This window comes from Eretmochelys imbricata, chromosome 7, assembly GCF_965152235.1.
Source record: "Eretmochelys imbricata isolate rEreImb1 chromosome 7, rEreImb1.hap1, whole genome shotgun sequence".
Classification (NCBI taxonomy): domain Eukaryota; kingdom Metazoa; phylum Chordata; order Testudines; family Cheloniidae; genus Eretmochelys; species Eretmochelys imbricata.
Window position 1 is genome coordinate 17,825,264 of NC_135578.1, and position 20,509 is coordinate 17,845,772.

The 20,509-nt window shown below is 41.5% G+C and overlaps 1 protein-coding gene across 1 annotated transcript in view; it reads left to right on the forward strand.

Moving 5' to 3' along the window:
- The window catches only part of LMCD1 (LIM and cysteine rich domains 1), a 65,314-nt gene that overhangs the window by 35,434 nt on the left and 9,371 nt on the right, over positions 1 to 20,509 (forward strand). The window contains exons 3-4 of the mRNA XM_077822675.1: positions 6,373 to 6,628; positions 16,460 to 16,795. Coding sequence (XP_077678801.1) covers positions 6,373 to 6,628; positions 16,460 to 16,795 — 592 coding nt within the window. The remainder of the gene's footprint in view (positions 1 to 6,372; positions 6,629 to 16,459; positions 16,796 to 20,509) is intronic.

Consider the following 20,509-nt stretch of genomic DNA (forward strand, 5'->3'; position numbering starts at 1 on the left):
TCTTTCTTAGACCAGAATCAGTTCCATTAGGTTTTACTGAAGGAATCCAAATGGTATCAACACTTCATTGCAGAAGTACTCCTAGATTCTTCCTGACCCCATCCTCCTGCCTCCCCTTTCCCCCCACCACACACTTCATTTGCTTCTCAATGTTCTTCAGCTTTTCAAAATTCTCATGTACAGCAGCCAGGCTAATAGTGTCTGGTGTTTATCCCAGTATGCCTACAATAATAACGGTTAGAGTATGTTTCCATCAGAAAAAACAGTTTCATTTTTTGTGTTCATGACACTTGCTCCTACTTCAATTGGGAGGCAGGAGGCAATTTCAGCAAGATGCACGAATGATCCCAGGGCAACAGTGTCATGCTTTAAAAACTCCTCAGCTCAGTTCCACTGTAGCTGTGTACAACAAAAGTAACCTTTTTGCACAATTTAATTTTTATTCTGAATTTGTATCATTTATTCAGGACTGGACTCCTCTCTTCAGCCAGCCTGTGTAAACTATCAGTGGCCCAGTGTGTTTAGCTACTGTAAGGGGACTGTTGCCCCCTTACTAACATTCAGTGGGGGTTGCTAGCTCCCAGTACTAAAAAGGGGGAAGGGTCGATGGGGAATCAGGAACCTGAGACTGACAGCCCCCAGGAACAATGGGGAGAGGCCAATGCTCCAGGTCAGCCTGAATGACAGGGCGGGCAGGCTAATCAGGGAGGCAGGAGGCTAGGGAGGTCCCGTCCTCCATGTGAGCCGGAATTGCCTGGGTCACACAGAGTGGGGCCGAGCTAAGGAGAAAGCAGGGGTCTGAGCTGAGCTGGGGTGCAGAGCTGTGCTAGATCTGGAGAGAGCAGTCCCTGTCCTGAGAGCAGAGCTGCAGCCCCAAAGCCAAAGGCACAGCCCAGAGAGAGCAGACTTGCCCTGGGAGGAGAGCTGCAGCAACCAGAGCCAGAGGGCCCAGAAATGCAGCCCAGGAAGCAGGTCCGTGCTGGGAGCAGAGTCACAGAAGCAGCCTGCAGAGCAGACCTTTTCCTGGGAGCAGAGGGGCCAAAGAAGCAGCCCAGGGAGCTGGAGGCAGAGCAGCAGAGACACAGTGGTGGGGCTGGGGCAGTCCAGAGCTGGGTGTGGTGAGCAGCTGGAAATAGCGAGGGGGACCCTGGGCAGCGGGCCCAGCACAGGGAGACGCCTCAGCCAGGAGGCTCTGTGGGCCAGGCTTGGATCGTAACCCCGACTGGGCGGGGGCGACACTTGGAAGAAGGGTCCTACCACTTAGAGCCTGAGAGCGTGTGGCCACCACCAGAGCAAGTGTCCAACCCACAGCATTCCTGCAGCACTGCCAGGGCTGGAGAAGGCGGCCTGGGACTTACAAGGAACAGACTGTGAACTGCCCTGGCATTCCAGAGACACTGTTTGTGATGTTTCCTGCCACAGAGCAGGGTGATGTGTTTCCTGTAACCTTTCCCATTTTTCCTTATTCTTTTTTTAAAATTAATTGTTGATTAAATAACTTTAACTTCTATGTAATGGTCAGTGGGTCAGAGAAGTGCCCAGGGCAGAGAGAGTACCCCAGAGTGGGGACACCCTAGCCCCTGTCCTAGGTGACCACAGCAGGGTTGGGGGTTGAGCCCCCCAGGAATCCTGGGCCCAGCCTTGTTGGGGTATGAGGATTCTGCCTGAAAGGGGAGTCTTCAAGGACAGGGAGGCCACTGGGTAAAGGAAGTGGGAGCAAGGACTCGGATCCTTTCGCTAGCCCACTTCACTGGGGTAGTGCAGAAGCCAGGAAAGTTCCCCACAATAGCGGGACTATTCCCCTGCTTACACTACCATTTCATTCTATCCAGAAAACACTTCCTCATCTTGTGCTATCTGTCAGAATTGCATAGTCACTTCTTTACTCTGTATTTCTTTAACTATATTCACAGTACTAGTCAAAATGTCTCTTCTCCTCCTTCCCCTGCCACCAAGAAAGCAAGAAAAGGGTTGGGAACGGGAGTGTCTCAGATCCACAAGTCTGGTGCTTTGGAACAGTCCCTGGGGAGGACCCCTTTAGTGTGTTGAGCCTGTTTGGGTTGCATTCTCACTGGGGTAAGTCCCTTGACTTTACCACCTCCTAGGACTGAACTTTGGAGCCATCAGCACACCTGCTTCGCTCCGTGAGCTCCCCCTCAGTGAGTGCACCTTATCTGAACGCTTAGGGGAGACTTGTACAACCAAAGGGAGCAATGCACCCCTGACTCTGGAGTGGCACAGCCAGCTTGGTAAAAACAGAAGGGTTTGTTAGATGTCTGGAAAATGGCATAGAAAGTCTTTCTGTTTATTGTAGAGAACAGAAAAGTCCATCTGCATCAGCCCAGAGCCCTCCTCCAATCCCTCTGTAGTCCCAGTCCAGAAGCATCTCCTCCTTCCAGCAGCCCCACACTTAACAATCCCGAAGGGCTCTTCCTTAAACATTTGTTCTTGTTCCTGGGAAAACATCGTCACCTGGCCCTTTGTTCTCCAACTGGTCAAACCTGTCTGGCATCCCGCAGAGGGTGGGTCCCTCTGGTCATTAGTTGTTAGGTACCAAATGGCCAGGCAATTGTCTGGGCCCAGGCCACAGACAGCAAGGAGTCGGTCACATCTAGGTCTAGGGAATAAACCTTTCCCTCCTGCCTAGTTAACCATGCAGCATGTAGGGGAAATTGAGGAACACACATTCTTCATACAAAATATTATGAACTATTCCCCTCTATCACAGGGAGCAATCCAAATTTTTAAACTGTCAAGCCTTTCAGGCTCTTTTCCTTGAAACCCTGAAATCTACATGGAAAATGTTAAAAGAAAATCTTGTCGTAGCAAGCATTTTCTGAGGAAAAGATTCACATTTGTTCATCAGGTCTAGACTGTGGTGCTGCTGTACTCACACCTGCTGATATTGGGGGTGGAGGGGCATGATCTCGACAGCCCTGTGACTTGGCTATCTCCATATGATAGAATGCCCTCTTGAGGTCATGGGCAGCTGGCACAACTTAAATCACCCTTGAGATTGCAGTTAGTTGTGGGGGACCATGATCAAGGGAGGATTAAAAAAGGGTCTAAGCCACTCTTGCCAAGGTAGCCCTCCGGAGCAGCACTGGGAGGTGATTGTCTGTGTAGAACAAAAATGAATTAACCTGATCCAAAGCTAAAGAGTGCATTTTTTCAATTAAATGATCTATCTTCGTTGTGGGGAACTGACTTTTCCCTTTTAATAGGCACTTTTCTATAGTGTGACTTTAAAAAGTAAACAAACTGCTCCATTCCCCATCTCTAATGTGCAGATGTGGCTCTAACCTAGGACCTTTTTTAAGGTGATACTTGGATGAAGGTGACAGAGAAGCTGAAAGCATACTAGTGATACATCATCTCATACAAATAAAAACACATGTTCAGCTTCACTTAGTTATGTTATGGCTTCTTTGGAGCCAAGAAACAGCTGTGGTGTGATTACTTGCAGTTAATAGAATGGGTTGGAATATAAAATCTGTAAGAATATACTGGTTGGGTAGAGACCTGCACAACAAAGGAAAATAGATGTTTAGCAGGCTAACTTTTTGTATCTAGATCTCCCAAACTGCACCAAATGCTCTGCCAACACATTGCAGGTGACCTACTGTGCTGTGAGGACTATTTTGGACCTCAGAATGTATTAATCTAGATTGCACCTCTGCATATGTTAACCATTTCTTTCCGTTTCTCTAGCAACCCTCATGCTAGAGGGTCCCAGTGTATCACAACAAGGAGAAACAATAATGCACTTGGTACATACAGTAATCTATACACACTCACCTAAATCTGAGAGCATTTGTCATATGTTGTAAAATGAATTAAAATATACTCCTCTTTGGATAGAGTAAACATCTTTCAGTTCACTTGACTTAAGCACCTTAGATCCAAACTGTACATCTAATGCGACTAGAAAAAGGAGAGGGGAAAACATGCAGAAAACTTAAACCTGAAATCTTCCAACAAAGGAAACAAATTCCTATTTTTCAACCAACTTCACCCATGAGTGTGGGAGACCGTTTTCACAGGAGCACAGACTATGCGCCTTGCTCCTGCAAAGATAACCAGCTCAGATCTTGCAGCAGTCCGAACTGAATATGAAACTCTCATGCAAAAATAAAATCCTGATAACTAATCAAGCTATTACTTTTACAGTCTGGGAAGCAGGAGAGGAGTTTCTATCTCAAATACTGGGAGGCACTTAAATACAGCAGTAATGCCAGTGGGGGTATATGTTGGATCGGTGCCATTTTAGCAGTTCTGTCCATCTGCTCTGTGTGCCCTTGATGAAACTGCAGCTGTATGATCCACCACCAGTAAGCCAGGCAATTTACAAACTCAAATATCCCTCCCATAGGGAAAAGCTGGGTCAAGGTGCTAAGGGTTGTGAAGTAGCAGTGTCTGAACTAGTCAAACTCTAGAACCCACAGTGTAAGTGCAGGTTCAAATGAAGGCAAAATGAGTTTGCAGCTCTCTTCCACCAGTTCTTTTTTTTTTTTTTGTCTTAAAATATTTTTTTTTAAATTGTGCTGTGTAATAGAATTTCTTGGCAGGGATTAGAACAGGCTGTAAACCCTACATTACAGCCTACTGCAGTTTGTGTAATTCTGAGAATTTAGTAAATGAAACTGAATATTCACTTATGCTTTGACATAACTTTGGGGGGGGGAAGTAATAATACTAAATGATGGTGGCTCTCTTTGTGCTACTGTTTTTTCTTTGTCATCAGCCAGCTGCAAAATAGCAGACATGTACTTGATGCTATTCAATGGCACAGCAGGAATGGGGCTTAGTGCCAAAGTAATTATACTCTGTTTAGACTTGAGCCACCTGATGTACTGCATATGGGCTTATATACTGTAATGCAAATCCCGTGTGTGTGTGTGTGTGTTACACAGGCTTGGAACCCAGTGTACAACGATTTGAAAAATGCTTTTTAAACAAAACCCATGCTGTCTGTCCTTGCTCACTTTCAAAATGTGAGGCATGAGCCAACAGGATAATGCCAAATGTCCATAGTAAATATTCTACACACTGACTCACTGCTATCAAGGACAAAAGTGACAGACATGGCTGGGGAAAGTGAAAATAAAAACCTTTGGTTTCACAGGATGTTAATGTCCCTCACCATGCTCATCAACAGGTTAAAATATCTACCTTAGCAATGGTTCTCCTAAGCCTATTTTTGGCTGAACTGAGGTTTATCTCAACAGGATGTCTAGTATCAGAAATATCTTGTGTTTCTAGATATCCCATTTTCAGTATTTTTCTAAAAAACATCATCTAACCAAGAGATCTAACAGTAACACACTTCTGTTTTGAGGACAGCTTGAGCAGCACAGATGTTAACTACTGAACATCTGTATCCCTCCTCTTATTCTGAAGAATGCCAAAGTGTTTGGTTGCAAATCAAAAAGAAACAATGACTAAAAATTAGAAGGCAACTTCTGTCTAGCAGATGAACAAGAATTATGATTTAAGAGTCTGTATCATGCTTATAAAATACACAACCCTTTTCAAGATTTTAGAACTTAACACTCCGTTGTGTTTGGTCAGTGAATTCTGTATTGTTTTCTAATTTGCTTTTATAATTATGTATTTAAGTACTGCACAGTTCCATATTTGTTGTACATATGGAATCTCTGTATTACTTAAGTACTATTACAGATTTACAGAATGTGGTATGTAACATCACATTATACGACTGTGGGTTCCTGATTTCCACACCTAAGCTGCATGAAAATCTCAGCCTTTAAAGTTCAGCTACTTCTTGTTTTAAATCGACTTGCCAACTACAGAGAAGAATTGGGAATCAAAATTAATCATTGCTATTATACTAAAAATGAGTTTGGCCCTTTGATTTTAAAACTATATATTTTTGACTACCAAGAAATAGCAGTATGGATTTATAATCTTCCTATTTTTTGGTTATAATTATGACTACAAAAACACTTGCAATGAAGTATAAATTTCAGTAACGGAAACTGTGTGGTACTGCCATGAAATTAATAATCTCTTTGAGTGTCCCTTATAAATTCATGGAAACTAGCTGTTCAGTAACAGCGGGTGAGAAGGCACAGTTGATCAGTGGCGGCTGCTGCTGCTCTCACCAGGGACAACAGTAAGGCATTTACAGTTTTTTGTATTCCATACCACTGCAGATTCCTTTAAGGCATATCCTGCTGCCTTCCCAAATATAGTTTGCATCACAAAGCCCTTTTTGTCTTCTGTCGCGATCCAGTTTAGTATTTAACCTTTAGTAACTTTAAAGTTCAGCACTGAGCCTTCAAAAGAGCACATGCCTACCAAGGTCCAGCTTATATCAAAAGGATGATTGATCTCACTTGTCCCACACAGGAAAATATGCAAGTCATGCAAATGTAGCCAGGAGGATCACAGCTTGAGCTCTGATGCAGAAGATGATCGGAAAATTGGCCGCTTGTTGTCTGACTCAAAGTATTCTACGCTCACTGCCCGGGTGAAAGGTGGCGATGGTGTTCGCATCTACAAAAGGAACCGCATGATCATCACTAATCCTATTGTGTCTCGGAAAGATCCAACGTTTGACACGATAACTTATGAGTGGGCTCCACCAGGACTGACCCAGAAGCTGGTAAGGATTTGCCAGTTGAGTAATATGTTCTGCATTGCGTAACAAAGTCCCTATTGGAAACATTACCATTAAAAAGTATTAGAACCTATGGTTTCTCTTGGAGTTAAAGTTCATGCCATGGTTAGTGTAGTGCAAAAACCACACAAGTGCAGAAATAACTTCAGTGGGTTCAGGCTGCAACAATAGTGGTGGCTTCTGTAGGTTGATGTATTTGTTTTTGGATTTTGGGGGATGCATACGGGGGTTAGGTTCACTTACATTAATGTTTCCCCTAGAAATGTATTTTAAGAATGGAAAGTCTACCTCATTCATCCAGTTAATGCCCAGTAAAAACATTGGAGCGGACAACCTATCTCTGTTGTACATCTGGTTATACTAAATCTGTGTATTCCACATAAGTGTTTTTTAAGCTTAAAAAACCAGACTAATGTTTCTCAGCTTTCTTCAGAATGGTCATAAGGAAGATGGCATGTTTCAGTTTGTTTCAAAGCTAAACAATTGGGATGCTAATCTTTCATGAATAGATGCCTTGGGTGCTTGCTGTGTTGGTCTGACTTGCCTGCAAATCTAACTGTAAGGCCTACTGAAATTCTGGTATACTTATATGAAGGTGGTTTAATGTGACAGGAGTCTGGGTTTTTTCAACCAACCTTTAAACTGTACTTGACTCCATTTTTCAAAAACAAGACCACTATATTAAAGCTGTAAGGACCAATGCAGCATCTACATCTGATGCTGTATTTGCAAATTTCCTGTATGAGTCTCGTTAAAAAATGAGCCATGGTCTCAACAGTAGATGTGAAATCTCCATTTAAACAGCAGTTTATTTTTTCTTGACCCTTTGAGGCCAACAATAGTGTGGGCTTAATTTGAGGTACAGTATCTCTCTTCATTAACCAGAAGCAGTCCGTGGTCATTTCCTGACATGTAAATCACAAACTGGTCTTAAATCTTTCTAGGATGAAGTATTACTTCCTCTTTAATGCTCTGTTGTATAGGCCTCTGGATTTGCTTTCCTAAGCTATTTCTGCACAGAGCCAAACTATAACAGCCATTGTAAAAATGGTGTTTACTTTGTGATTTTAAGCTGTAATAGCTTTTGTAGCTTGCTTTAGGACTTAAAGTAAGACACTGATGTAAGTGATGACTGGCTAATAATAAGAACTATGCATGCAAGTTTCACATTTTTGCCACTTACAAATATGCAGAACGACAAGTTAATACCGTCCCTTAAAGGCAGACTTCAAAGTTGGGGAAGATGCTTATTTATAGTACCAACAGAACACTAGACAGCAGACAGATAAGAAAGACCAGGTCCCTGCCCTAAAATCTACAGATTCAGGCCCCACGACCATAAGAAACACTTGCTCAGACTAAATTCGTTTGCTTACTCATGTGAATAATCCTACTGAACGCAATGCTTTTGCTTGTGTAAAGACTAGCGCTCAATACTGCCAACCCAGGCCCATGACAATAAATGACTTGCATCTGTTTAACAGTTTGCCTCTCTAACTATTGTTGCTCTTCCAGTTGTTTGCAGAGGGGCAAGTACAATCATCCCCTGTTCAACGGAAATCAGCTGTCTCTCCCAGAATGGTCAAGCGCCAGATACTACTCTCACAGAAAAGCTTTCTCCTCCTTTCTGTCTTGTCCTGAATCTGTTGGACCCAGAAGTCTTGTCAGAACAGGATTTTTTTTCATAGAATTCCAGTATCTCCTACTTCCAGCTGGCTTGGAATAGTGAGGAAACTAGGTGTCTCAATTACATCGGTGCTTCCAGTCTCTGGAAGCAAGTGCTGATGCATGAAAATAGGGGTAGTGAGCTGCAGGAGTTACATGAGGGACAAGTTAAGGAGTTTGGCTAAGAGAGGCATCGCTTATACTGGCAAATATCCTACAGGGAATCTGCATGACCTTCTAATGTTACAGGGTAGAGCGACTGACATAATACTTATGTTTAAAAGTTCATTGTCACTCAGAAGGAATGAGGATGGGATTGTCTGAGCACCTGTTTTAGAAATACAAGAGCAAATAAAATCTTAATCATCCATAGATTCTGTCAGCTCAAAAGCAGGTACAGAGACTAGGATTTACAATAGACTAACAATTGTCTGGAATACAAAAATTTTTATAACGTACTAAATGTTTCAGGGTTCAGATTAAAAATAGGGTGAAATCCTGGCCTCATCAGGTAAGTCTACACTGAATAAGACCCACATCATGACTTTGGCTGGCCCAAGTCAGCTGACTCGGGCTTGGGCTGCGGCCTGTACTATTGCTATGTAGAAGTTTTTGGGCCTGGGCTGGAGCCTGAGCTCTGAGATTCCATGAGGTGGGAGGGTCTCAGAATCTGGGGTCCAGAACGAGCCAAACGTCTACACAGTAATATTACAGTTCTACAGCCTGAGCGTGAGTCCGCTTACCAGCCCAGCTGCAGATATTTAATTGCTGTGTGGACATTCCCATTATAGCCACTGGGAGTTTCACTGTTGAGTTGAGCAGGATTTCACCCATTTTGTACAGCAGATTGTTTGTTTAAAACCTGCTTGTGGGAAACCAGAAACTTTCAGCTTCACTTACATATATAGCTAGCAACTAAACTAGGTTGCTGCTGTGTCCACGCACAGATTGTGCGCTATATGGTAATATTTGCCCTAAGCTCTTAAGGATGCTATGTAGCTAAGTAGCACACTCAGGATATGAATTGAGATCCATACATACATGAGGGCGATTTGAAATATGGGACTTGGCATAAATTCACGGCAAGTAAGAAGGAGCATAACCTAGTTAGTGACTGGTCAGTCAGCATCCAGTAGTATCCGGATCATTGCTGCTTGTTAAAGTGTCTTGTGTGCTTCAGTTCTTCTAAAAAATGTTTACTCTAGCTGGTCCTTTATTAGCTTGAAATCTTTGCGCATGGGCTTTATTTATATGGAACTGAAATGTTTGATATCCACTATACATAAACATATCTTTGTGTATTCTGAGGCACAAAGGCCATCCATGCATAAATATCATGGTCTGCTTTTTAGCAAACATAACTATTTCAACAATTATGAAGCTATTTATTTAATACCTGCTTTCTCTGAGAACCAACTATTGCTGAGCTCTTCAGGCTTACATGACAAATGTTTGCCATGTTAGCAAGTGCCATCTTCCTCTTACCCCCTTCTTGTCTAAAAGGCAAAGGGAGTATAAAGAGAAATATCTGGACACAAGTGTCACTGAAACAAACTGCGAGAGACTGGATGGTTGGACTGTAACTTATTTTTCCTTAAGCGTCCTAAGTCAGTAGCTAGGAGCCCCACTGTTATCTGGTGTCCAGTTGTATTTATTGCATAGGGAAACCACTGAAATGAGCCTTATCACATCGGCACTGAAGCTGAGACATTTCTTACAGCTAAATACAGTCTAGACCAAATCAGCTGCTTAACTCAAAAACAAAATTAAGTTTTGAGTATTTGAGCCAAAAGGGGGTTCTTCACCATCCGAATGGGTAGCTGGATTTTAAAGAAAACAAATCAGATCACACATTCTTTTCTATGCCCACTATTTGGACTTGGTATATAATGCAATTATGGGAACAAATGAAAACATTTTAAAAATATTTTGGAAGTAAACTAACCAATAGAAGGACTTTTAGGGGAATTTGAGTGCTCAGATAGCTTTGAGCTATGTGCTCTGGTATTTAAACATCCTATTTACACACACACACACACACACTCACTTCTGAGGGTGTCTTTTCCTCTTCAAATTTAAGCTAGGATGATTTTTAGGCTGCTCTAAAAATTCTCTTCTATGCTCCAAAGAAGGATTTAGAAGTAAAGGTAAAGTTGCAGGATTCATCAAATCAGGGAGGCATACATGGTATTTATTTCTTAACTAAACTGTCTTCCCTGTTCGGGGGAAAAACAGACAGGTTATTGTTCACTAGAATTGTGCAACTATGTAATCACATTTTTTCAATGAAAACTAGAGCACTGTGTTGTAATAGGAGGCCAAGAATCCATCTTATTTGACTGTCTGGCTATTTAATCAATTACTACGGGTGGTGTGGGAGGGGGAGGTTATTTTTATTTTTTTTCTTAAAGAACAAATACAGCTGGAATGTATGTTTAACCAGTGTTTGTCTTTCAGAGTCCCAGGGGAGATAGGAAGCTTGCTGGGGGATCCAGAGAACAATAATGGCAGTTCTCCAAAGTAACATGATTTTTTTTTTTTTAAAGCACACTGCCCAGTTTAGATTTACCAGAAATCCAATGTTCACCATGATGAAGGCTGGCTATTGAATAGTGCTGCTTGGACTAGACAGCACTGTGGGAGGGTTTATTTTCTATTCATGGAATTAAAATTATTCATTCAATTTAGATCTTAACTCTTAATTCATAGCCATATTGCCCTTTTATGGTTCTGAATCTACCACATGCCTACTGGTAATCATGTGTCTATACCAAATGCAGTGTATATACTGTTCAGAGAGAACATTTGGAGAGCCTCCTGGTGGTTGGGCAAGTTGCCTGGCCTTAAAGTTCAGACTGACTAAAGAGCTGTAAATTAGATTCTTACAGACATAGCAGACTAGGGTGTTCAATGGGGATCTCTTTTCTTCCCTCCTCCCCACACCCCAAAAAAGATTCTGAACCCTTTGATAATTTCCAACATGATTTTGATTTGTTAGACATTTTTGTTGTAAAGTTACATTTCCAGTAAACACAAATGTTCATTAACTTTGAACATTGATAAAAGTTTTGGTTAAATTGATAAACATGACATTTTCATGAAAAATTCTGAACGTCAACAGTTTTTGTGAAAAGCTTGAAAAGGGCCTTTTGGGTCAGAAAAACCTCTAATCAACCAGTGACTTTTTCCCTTCTGAATAGAAAGTGGAAATTAGGGATTTTTCTTAATGTTGTCCTGAAGTGGCTGGCTCAAGACCAGAAGGCAGTAGTTCAGTGCTTGTTTTCAATGAGCTGGGTCTGTGTAAGTAATTAAGTGGGTATCCAAAATCCCAGTGGAAAATGAAGAGAACAGTTTGCAAACTATCTGAATAAAATAGTCGGGGTGAAAATGTTTTTGTCCTAAATTATCCAAGTGAAGGTAACCTAATAAAACATTTGACTATACATTATAGTAGCAAAAGAAGAAGCTCATTCTTATTACCAAAAAAGAACGGGAGTACTGGTGGCACCTTAGAGACTAACAAATTTATTAGAGCCTAAGCTTTTGTGGGCTACAGCCCGCTTCGCTGGATGTATAGAATGGAACATATAGTAAGAAGATAGATTATATATACACACAGAGAAGGGAGAAGTTGCCATACAAACTGTAAGAGGCTAATTAAGATGAGCTATTATCAGCAGGAGAAAAAAACTTTTGTAGTGATGATCAGGATGGCCCATTTAGACAGTTCACAAGAAGGTGTGAGGATACTTAATGTAGGGAAATAGATTCAATATGTGTAACGACCCAGCCATTCCCAGTCTCTATCCAAACCCAGGTTAATGGTATCTAGTTTGCATATTAATTCAAGCTCAACAGTTTCTCCTTGGAGTCTGTTTTTGAAGCTTTTTGTTACTAACTTGCCACCCTTAAATCTTTTACTGAGTGGCCAGAGAGGTTGAAGTGTTCTCCTACCGGTTTTTGAATGTTAGGATTCCTGATGTCAGATTTGTGTCCATTTATTCTTTTGCGTAGAGACTGTCTGGTTTGGCCAATGTACATGGCAGAGGGGCATTGCTGGCACATGATGGCATATATCACATTGGTAGATGTGCTGGTGAACTCTTGTTACCACTGAATCCAGTCTTCACTGACCGGTTGGACTTCTCTGTCCTGTTCTGCAGTCACTTAAGCATTTCCTTCATCTGGAAGGGGGAGAGTACACTGTATCTGGCCCTGTCTTAAAGATGGCCAAGCTGACCAATACCTTTCTGAGGCTTAGAAAGGCTTATGAATTTTGCTGTTTTTCATTTTCTTTGCTAACACATTACATTATTTTAAAAAAAAATCTGGCACTGGAATAAGATGCCTTTGATAGGTATGTTGACATTTATATTGGTCTCATGGCTCTGCTATAGGAGTACATTAGTCCTGCCAAATTCTTATTAAAGCCTTTCATTGAGGTGTGCCGGGTTTTGTCTTTTGTGCTGCAGCTGAACTAGGTCAGCAGATTTTGAGCTGTCTAGTCTGTTATCTTTAATATTCTTGGATAAACTGCCTTGACTCTTTTCCCACTCAATAAATGCTTATGGTAGTATAATCTCACATATTTATTTCATTTCTTGTGGAAGCTATGTCTATGTGATACATTTGATTGTGCTTAAAGTAGCTGCAGTGTTTCTGTAGCTTGCTTTAGATTTATGACAGATACATATGCATAAAGGTTGGGCCAGTGTTGTTTTCCTTGTGTGGTCTTCTGTGGAAACCCTTCTTTCTTAAGGATCAACATTTTTAAGGGAGCCTCAACATGATCTTGAGTTTAGTACCAACAGCTGTCTTTAGGACACTTCTTTGGTGGGGTTGTAAATTATCAGGAGCAAAAATCAACACTTTTAAGACCTCTTTCCATTCACAAGGTAAATAGACAGTTTGTCTAAACACCACTGTTTGCAACCACATTTATTTACACTGCCAAAAATGTGGGGTGAAAACCTGGTCTTTGGGGAACTGAATGGGCATTTAACCATTGACTGATTTCTGTGGGACCAGGATTTCTCCCATTAGTCTCCTTTTCTAGTTGAGCTCTGAAATCAGATGGAAATTTCATGGTATTTCTGAAATATCTTTTTGCTAAAGATAGTTGAGGAGTGAATTTACATTAAGGTGTGTGTTTGTTTGTTTGTGTTTTTTTTAACAACTCTCTTATTGGCTGTTTAATGTTTGCTACTCTATGTAAACAACTTCTCTACCCACTTAAGACATACACTAAACAGTTAATAGTCTTTCATTCCATTACTGTTCTATTTGTAAATGCTGACAAAGTAAGATGCAAATCTAATGCAGCTGGATCCTGGTCTTAAAAGTGAATGTCAGGCAGCCAACTGGCTGCCTACTAGCTCTTCACACTAAAGTAGGAAAAAGGTCTCCAATGGGAAACTCCCTTTCCTTTAAGATCTATGCCAGAAATCACTTAAGTGTACAGAAAGAGAGGATACTTAAGTGTATCCTCCTGTAAATGTTAATTCAGCATGGGACAAGACTTGTCATAGGACCAAAAAAGCTATGAATTCAATGGCCAACTGGCTACCAAGGGAATCTTCCATCAGATTAACTTTATTCAGAGAGCTGTTTCCTAATTGCCCTCTTGCAAATTCTCTCTTCACAGTAATGAGGTATGAAGCTGCTGACCACCATCCATATATGACAAAATCAGTAGTGCAGTAATGTTGGTGGCCATCTATTTCAAAGCTGTCAGTTCAGTAGTCACTGAACTTCTTATTGGCATATAGGTTTATCTAGCAGTGGGGGGGGGCGTGTGCCCCGCTTCCCTCCCCCCCCACCCCCGATTTGTTGCTTGGCTTATACTGAGTGTGCTCGCACAGACTGAACGTGCTCAGTAACACTGTTGAAGCCAGCTGCCCTCACTCTGCCCTGCCCCCCCCCCCCACATTGGGAGGCATGGGTAGTCCTCTGGGTTTTCCCTTTATACAATGGATAAAATGTATGTGTGCAATTCTTGAGGTTTATAAGCTGTAGTTTTTGGTTATACAATGCTATAGACTTGCCTCTGACTCTCTCTCTCAGTTGTAATGACTGGAAGCCACCTGGCTGTTGGCAGCCATTTTGTACAATCACTCAGCAATAGGACGGAAGTCTCCTGATGTACTCTCAAAAAGAAAAGGAGTACTTGTGGCACCTTAGAGACTAACCAATTTATTTGAGCATGAGCTTTCGTGAGCTACAGCTCATGCTGTAGCTCACGAAAGCTCATGCTCAAATAAATTGGTTAGTCTCTAAGGTGCCACAAGTACTCCTTTTCTTTTTGCGAATACAGACTAACACGGCTGTTACTCTGAAACTTGATGTACTCTGTTCTTGTTGTAGCCTTTTACCTGAAAGTGCTCCTGCGGGCATATTTTAACCTAGAACATTTAGGGGCTACTGTACTCGGGTAAGAAACAACCATTATTCAAAAAAAATTTAGACGTGCCAGCTTTCCACAAGATGGGAGAATACGTGGGTTCAATGATGTCTTCAAGGAATTCATTTTCTTTTTAGTAAACACTGTCTTTTTAAATCTAAAAGGCTTGTCTCTTCAGGAAGACACTGGCTGCAAATAGATGTAAGCCTCTTGACAAATTCTTAGCGTGGTGGGGGTAGAAAACTGGCTTTTCTGGGTGTTTTTTTTTCTCTGTCAATGCTTAACAAACTGCTGAGTGAAAAGGGCATTGACATGGAACCTGGAATTTTGGTGTCATTCTAATTTATGCTGCCTTTCACTAACACTGCTAAATAAGGTCCTGATGCAACTTCCAGTTAAGTAATCTGGAGCTGGATGGGGACCATAAGTGGGTAGCTGCTTTCTGTACTAGCTGAGGCTTTCAACAGTAGCCCTTCAAGGAGCATACTGTAGTGATATGATGGGGCCTTGGTGAAAGGGTGGCGGGGCCTGAATCAGAGGAATGATTTGTCATCCTAACCAAATGTGGAGGGGATAAAGCTCTTCTGGCCAACAATTCTTTTTTCAATATCTTGGAACAGCTGAGATCCCAAAAGCCACTGTCAATGCAAATTATATGAATAAAACTATAAAGACATGCCACATATCAACCCTGCTATACCTGCTAGATGCTTCCCTTCATTTTAGAAGGGGAAAATTGGCTGACTCTAATACAATATACATTACTACTCTAGCTGGCTTAGTATTAAATACTGATGCAGTTATGCACAAAGATGTATGAACTAGTCTTCTAGTTGTCTAGACATAATTGAGCTGATCACACACTTCAAACTTCTTCTAATAGCTCATCTGAAGCTAAAGAATAAGGGATGACTCTGAACTTGAGTGAATTTTTATTTTTTAGTTACTAGATACGCTTGTTAGGCAAACAGCTTTTTGAAAAAAATCTCTCCTGGCAATCAAAACCGTTGATTAGAATGGCTTGTTTATGTAGACTAGAACTCTTCTTTCTTTTTTTCTTTTTGGTTTTTTTAATGCTAGGAAGGGACTTCTGAAGGAAGTCTATTAAAATAGAAGATGTGTTGGCTCAGATAATTACACAGGCTTACCCAGACCTATTAGAGTTGGACAGGCTATTTAGATGACTGTGAGAGCCATGTATATTGGGATGGACATAAGAATGTGGCTAGGCCACCAGACTGCTACACAGAAGACCTGTATTGAAGGTCTAGCACTGCTATTGACCAGCCTGGTGACCTTGGGTAACTTGGCTTTTTACAAATGGGGATCATAATTTTGTAAAGTGTTTTGATTCCTACAGATGAAATGCATTCTATAAGCACTAGATATAATACTATATATGATAGTATTTCCATTCCTGGTCACACGGAGAATGTGTGAGTTGAGCTAAAATATCAGGTTGGCTGATCTCTCTAGGTATTTATAGAGCTGGTTGGGAAAAACAAGAAGGAAAAACAAACATTTGATACTTTCCCGTCTCTCATCCAAATTTTATTTGAAAATTTGAAAAATTTTGACTAGCTCTTCCTTCAAAACTCAAAACTTAGCTTCCAGAAGTTCAGCCTACCTTTTTATTTTTGTCTGAACATGTTCATCTTAACTGTAAAATTATTAAGCATACACACAGAGCTAGTACTTCTCTGTAGGAACCACTTTGAGAATATTGATTTTCTTCCTTCTCCATACATCAGGCTATACAGTACATGGAACTGATTCCAAAGGATATGCAACCAGTCGCTGGCACGGAAGGGGCATCCTATCGTCGTAGGCAGTTAATGAGGCAGCTCCCTATTTATGACCAGGACTCTTCCCACTGCCATGACCTTGCTGAAAGTGAGATAAAGCTTATGGAAGATTTTGTAAAGAAATATAAAAGTGATGCTCTAGGAGTTGGTGAAGTTGCACTTCCTGGCCAAGGTGGCAGTGCCAAGGAGGAAGGGGAGCAACACCACAAAAATGCAGCTGCAAGTAAACCGCCTGTTTCAGCCAACGGAGCCCTGAGTGATGCACCAATGGGAGTGGAGTATGTAAGTATCCTTACTTCTGTGAAGTTCTTGTGGATGCAGACATTACTGCAGGCTGAGTTCCCATTGCCCACACAACTTTCAAAAGCATTCAATGTTGGCCCAACCCTGCTCTCATTGAAAGTAGTGTTCGGAAACATTATCCCACTAGGAGGGTGGTGAAGCACTGCATGGGTTACCTAGGGAGGTGGTGGAACCTCCATCGTTAGAGGTTTTTAAGGCCCAGCTTGATAAAGCCCTGGCTGGGATGATTTAGTTGGTGTGGGTCCTGCTTTGAGCAGGGGGTTGGACTAGGTGATCTCCTGAGGGCTCGTCTAACCCTAATCTTCTATGATTCTGAGTGTTCACCCAACATTGATCACGTCTTAAAAATCTCTCCCTAAGTCAAAAGCTGACTACCTAAATTTACGCACGTGGAAAAAAGCAGCCTTGTTTTCATTACCTGCAGCTCCTATTAACTTCAGTGGGAGTTATGGGTTCTCAGCCCTTTAAAAATTAGACAATCTGTCTCAAGTTGGGCACGAGAAAATGAAGCGCACACACAGTTGGTGGCTTTATTTTACTACGCCCATAAATTATTGAATAATTCAATTGAGTCTTCAACCCAAATAAAAGTAAAAATAACTTTAAATAATAGCAGCAGCATTATATTTGAACATAAGGCTTTGAATGCGTAATGGTGGAGGCGCTCTGCAATGAAGTTACAAGAGCAGTTATTTTTAGATAAATCATAAACCTATGAAATATTAATACATCTGGAACCCATCATCCATAGATGTGCACAGCTGGGATTGAAAAATGCATTTCCGAAAGTATCCAGATTCTTCACCAGTCTGTTGTGCTTGGAGAATATAAATCTAATGTAACGTAAAGTTTAAAAGGGGTCTGAGGTGGTCAGCAGGATCATTCCAAGAAATGCTTGTCATAAAATATATTCATTGAGCTGGAAACTTATTTCATGCTGACGCTTGCAAAAGTAACTTCAATGATGGATTGATTTTTAAAGCTGAAAAACTAACGTGTGAATTTTTAAGGCAATATTTTCTTGTAATTATTATACTGGGATTGTAGCATGTCAAAAGTGCGGTCACTTTTCATTCTATATCAAGTAAAGACTTCTTATTAACTTTCTCATTGTCCATGTCGACTAGTATGTAACTAGTCTGGGAATATACCTAAAGCTGTGTGAAGAATCACAAACTAAAAAATTTAGTATCCGGAAAAGGAAGGCTTCCATTAACTAATTTATAAAAGCCATCTTGGCACAAAGGGCTTATTTAGACTGGAAGTTTGTCCTTCCAAGCAAATACATAACTGTGGTGTTATTCTTTTAAGAACTTAAAGCTTTATTTTTGTTCAGGCACCAGCTGAAAACTGAAATAGTTTCAAAAATAGCACCAATGTCTCCCTTGTAATTAAGGTATCACATAGCTGAACTTTGAGGCAGTGCTGTAAAATTCCACAGCAGGCTTTGCCATACCAAAGAGTAATTGCACATTTCCCAGTCTAACAAGGGCATCCATTTTAGTATGACTTGATGCAGCACTTAACACAGCTGAACTGGCCTGAGTGGCTAGGATCTCAAAAGCTGAATGTGTTAAAGTCCTAAATTAATACTGGCTTTCCTAGAACTGCACAGGAATGAATCCTGAAAAACTAATTCTATTACAGAAAAACAAACAACGGGGTCTGATTCTCTAGCCTTTCTGTAATCACTGCTGTGAAAACTGGTAGCATTTTTACATCCACTTCATGCAAGTGTAAACAGGCAAGAAAAGTAGTATTAGGCCAGACAGAGATCAGGGCTGGCTCAGCCAATGCTGAGATTCCTGCAATGCTAATGTGACTCTTACTCTTCATTCTCTAGTGCCACATGATGTGCTAAACAAGCTGCTCCATGATAAGAGCTATGTGGTGACATTAACTTGTTTCCTGGTTCTCTGTCACTGCCTTTGTTAGAGCATATCATAGATTCCTCCCTCCTCCTGTCCACACCAACTCACATTTCCCCTTACTCTCAACACTGAAACATGCACACCAAGTACTGGGCGCACACTTTATTTTTCTTGCCTCTAAAAGTAGCATGGATGAAGGAAGGAGGCTGTGGGCTAAGGGTGTAATTCTGAACTTTGATTCAATGGCTTTATACCACAAGAGTCTCATACTCCAGTGATGTCACACCTGTAAAAGAGCTAAGAATTGGGTCCTGAAACTTGAGAATTTCAATTAGGGGGCAAGGCAAGCCTGTGGCTTTGTGGGGGTCATCTTAAATGCTAAGATGGGATGGCAGCTATAGAATATCAGGGTTGGAAGGGACCTCAGGATGTCATCTAGTCCAACCCCCTGCTCAAAGCAGGACCAAGCCCCAGTTTTTGCCCCAGATCCCTAAATGGCCCCCTAAAGGATTGAACTCACAACCCTGGGTTTAGCAGCCAATGTTCAAACCACTGAGCTATCCCTCCCCCCTATGAAGTGGGCTGCAATTCAAATCCTGTCCAATTTGTCCAAGCTAAGATGTGTATTGGTATTTTATTCCTCGAAGAGCCAGGCCAAGAGTACAGCAAATGGTATTCTAATACAGCATTTACCTTTCAATTAGTGAGAGGCCAAAACAATAGGGGAGAGCTGAACAAAATAGAGTATACAGAAAAAGGTGAATGTGAGAATTAATTTAAAGTTGCTTTAATGCAGGCAGAGAATGAAGTAAAAGGGATGTAAAGATATTTAGAGCAATCTTCTATTTGTCATGTAGACCGTTATCGCTTTAGATCCGAGTATTGCTATTATCTAATGCCACCATCTTCTGTGCACCTCCCAAAATCCTAAAGTGTAAGCCTGAATATTGCAACATCTTCACTACATGGAATGATTTATTTTTGTCTGTGGGATCTCACTTCTACCCTCCCTACCACTGCTTCTCCTAGGAGGCTTCAATCAAATCGTTAAGCAATCTCCATGCCATCTGAAACTGGCCTCAGAGAAGGAGTGTTTCATCTGTGGTCTTGGGATTTACCAGGACAGTAAGCTATACTTGTCAGTTTTCTGACACCCAAGATAAGAGGTAGAAGATATGAAAGCCAAGGTGGAGGGAGACAGCCAGTCTTGGGATCTACCAGGGTTACAGAACGTGACCTGGTAGGGTGTACTGTTGACGTTTTTTTCTCAGAATTCATTTCTGCAACATTTTGCTTGTTTTCTGTACCGAGGGTACAGACTCAGGTGTATCCAAAGGAAAGGTTTGCATGAATCCCAGCAGCTGATTTTTCACCCTGGCCTAATTCAAACAGACTTTGCTGTCAAGGAGATCAGATTGAAGTACAGAACTAAAACCTTGTGCAGGATGCTCGCAGCTTTGCATTGTGACAACAGTAACTACATGGGACCATTCCAGTTCATTTCTCTGTGCAGTATTTGGTCTCCCCTTGACAAATCCCTTCCTATTAATTGCACGCATCAATTGGCGAATACCTCCCTAATACCAGTCTTGAAATGGCTGTTGCACGCTCAGGCAGCTGTTTCCTATTGGAATCAAAGTGTATAAAGCAAAACTTATTGGATCCATGGAATTCTCTCCCTAAGGAAGGGAGCTGATCTCAAACCACTGTGGCTGCACTTTTTTCTGCCATGGGGGAGGAGTTCCGTAGCTATAACAGGACCGTGCTCTGACTCGATATCTCCTGTTAGCCAAACTAGTTTTCTGTCAGGTAGAAAACAGAC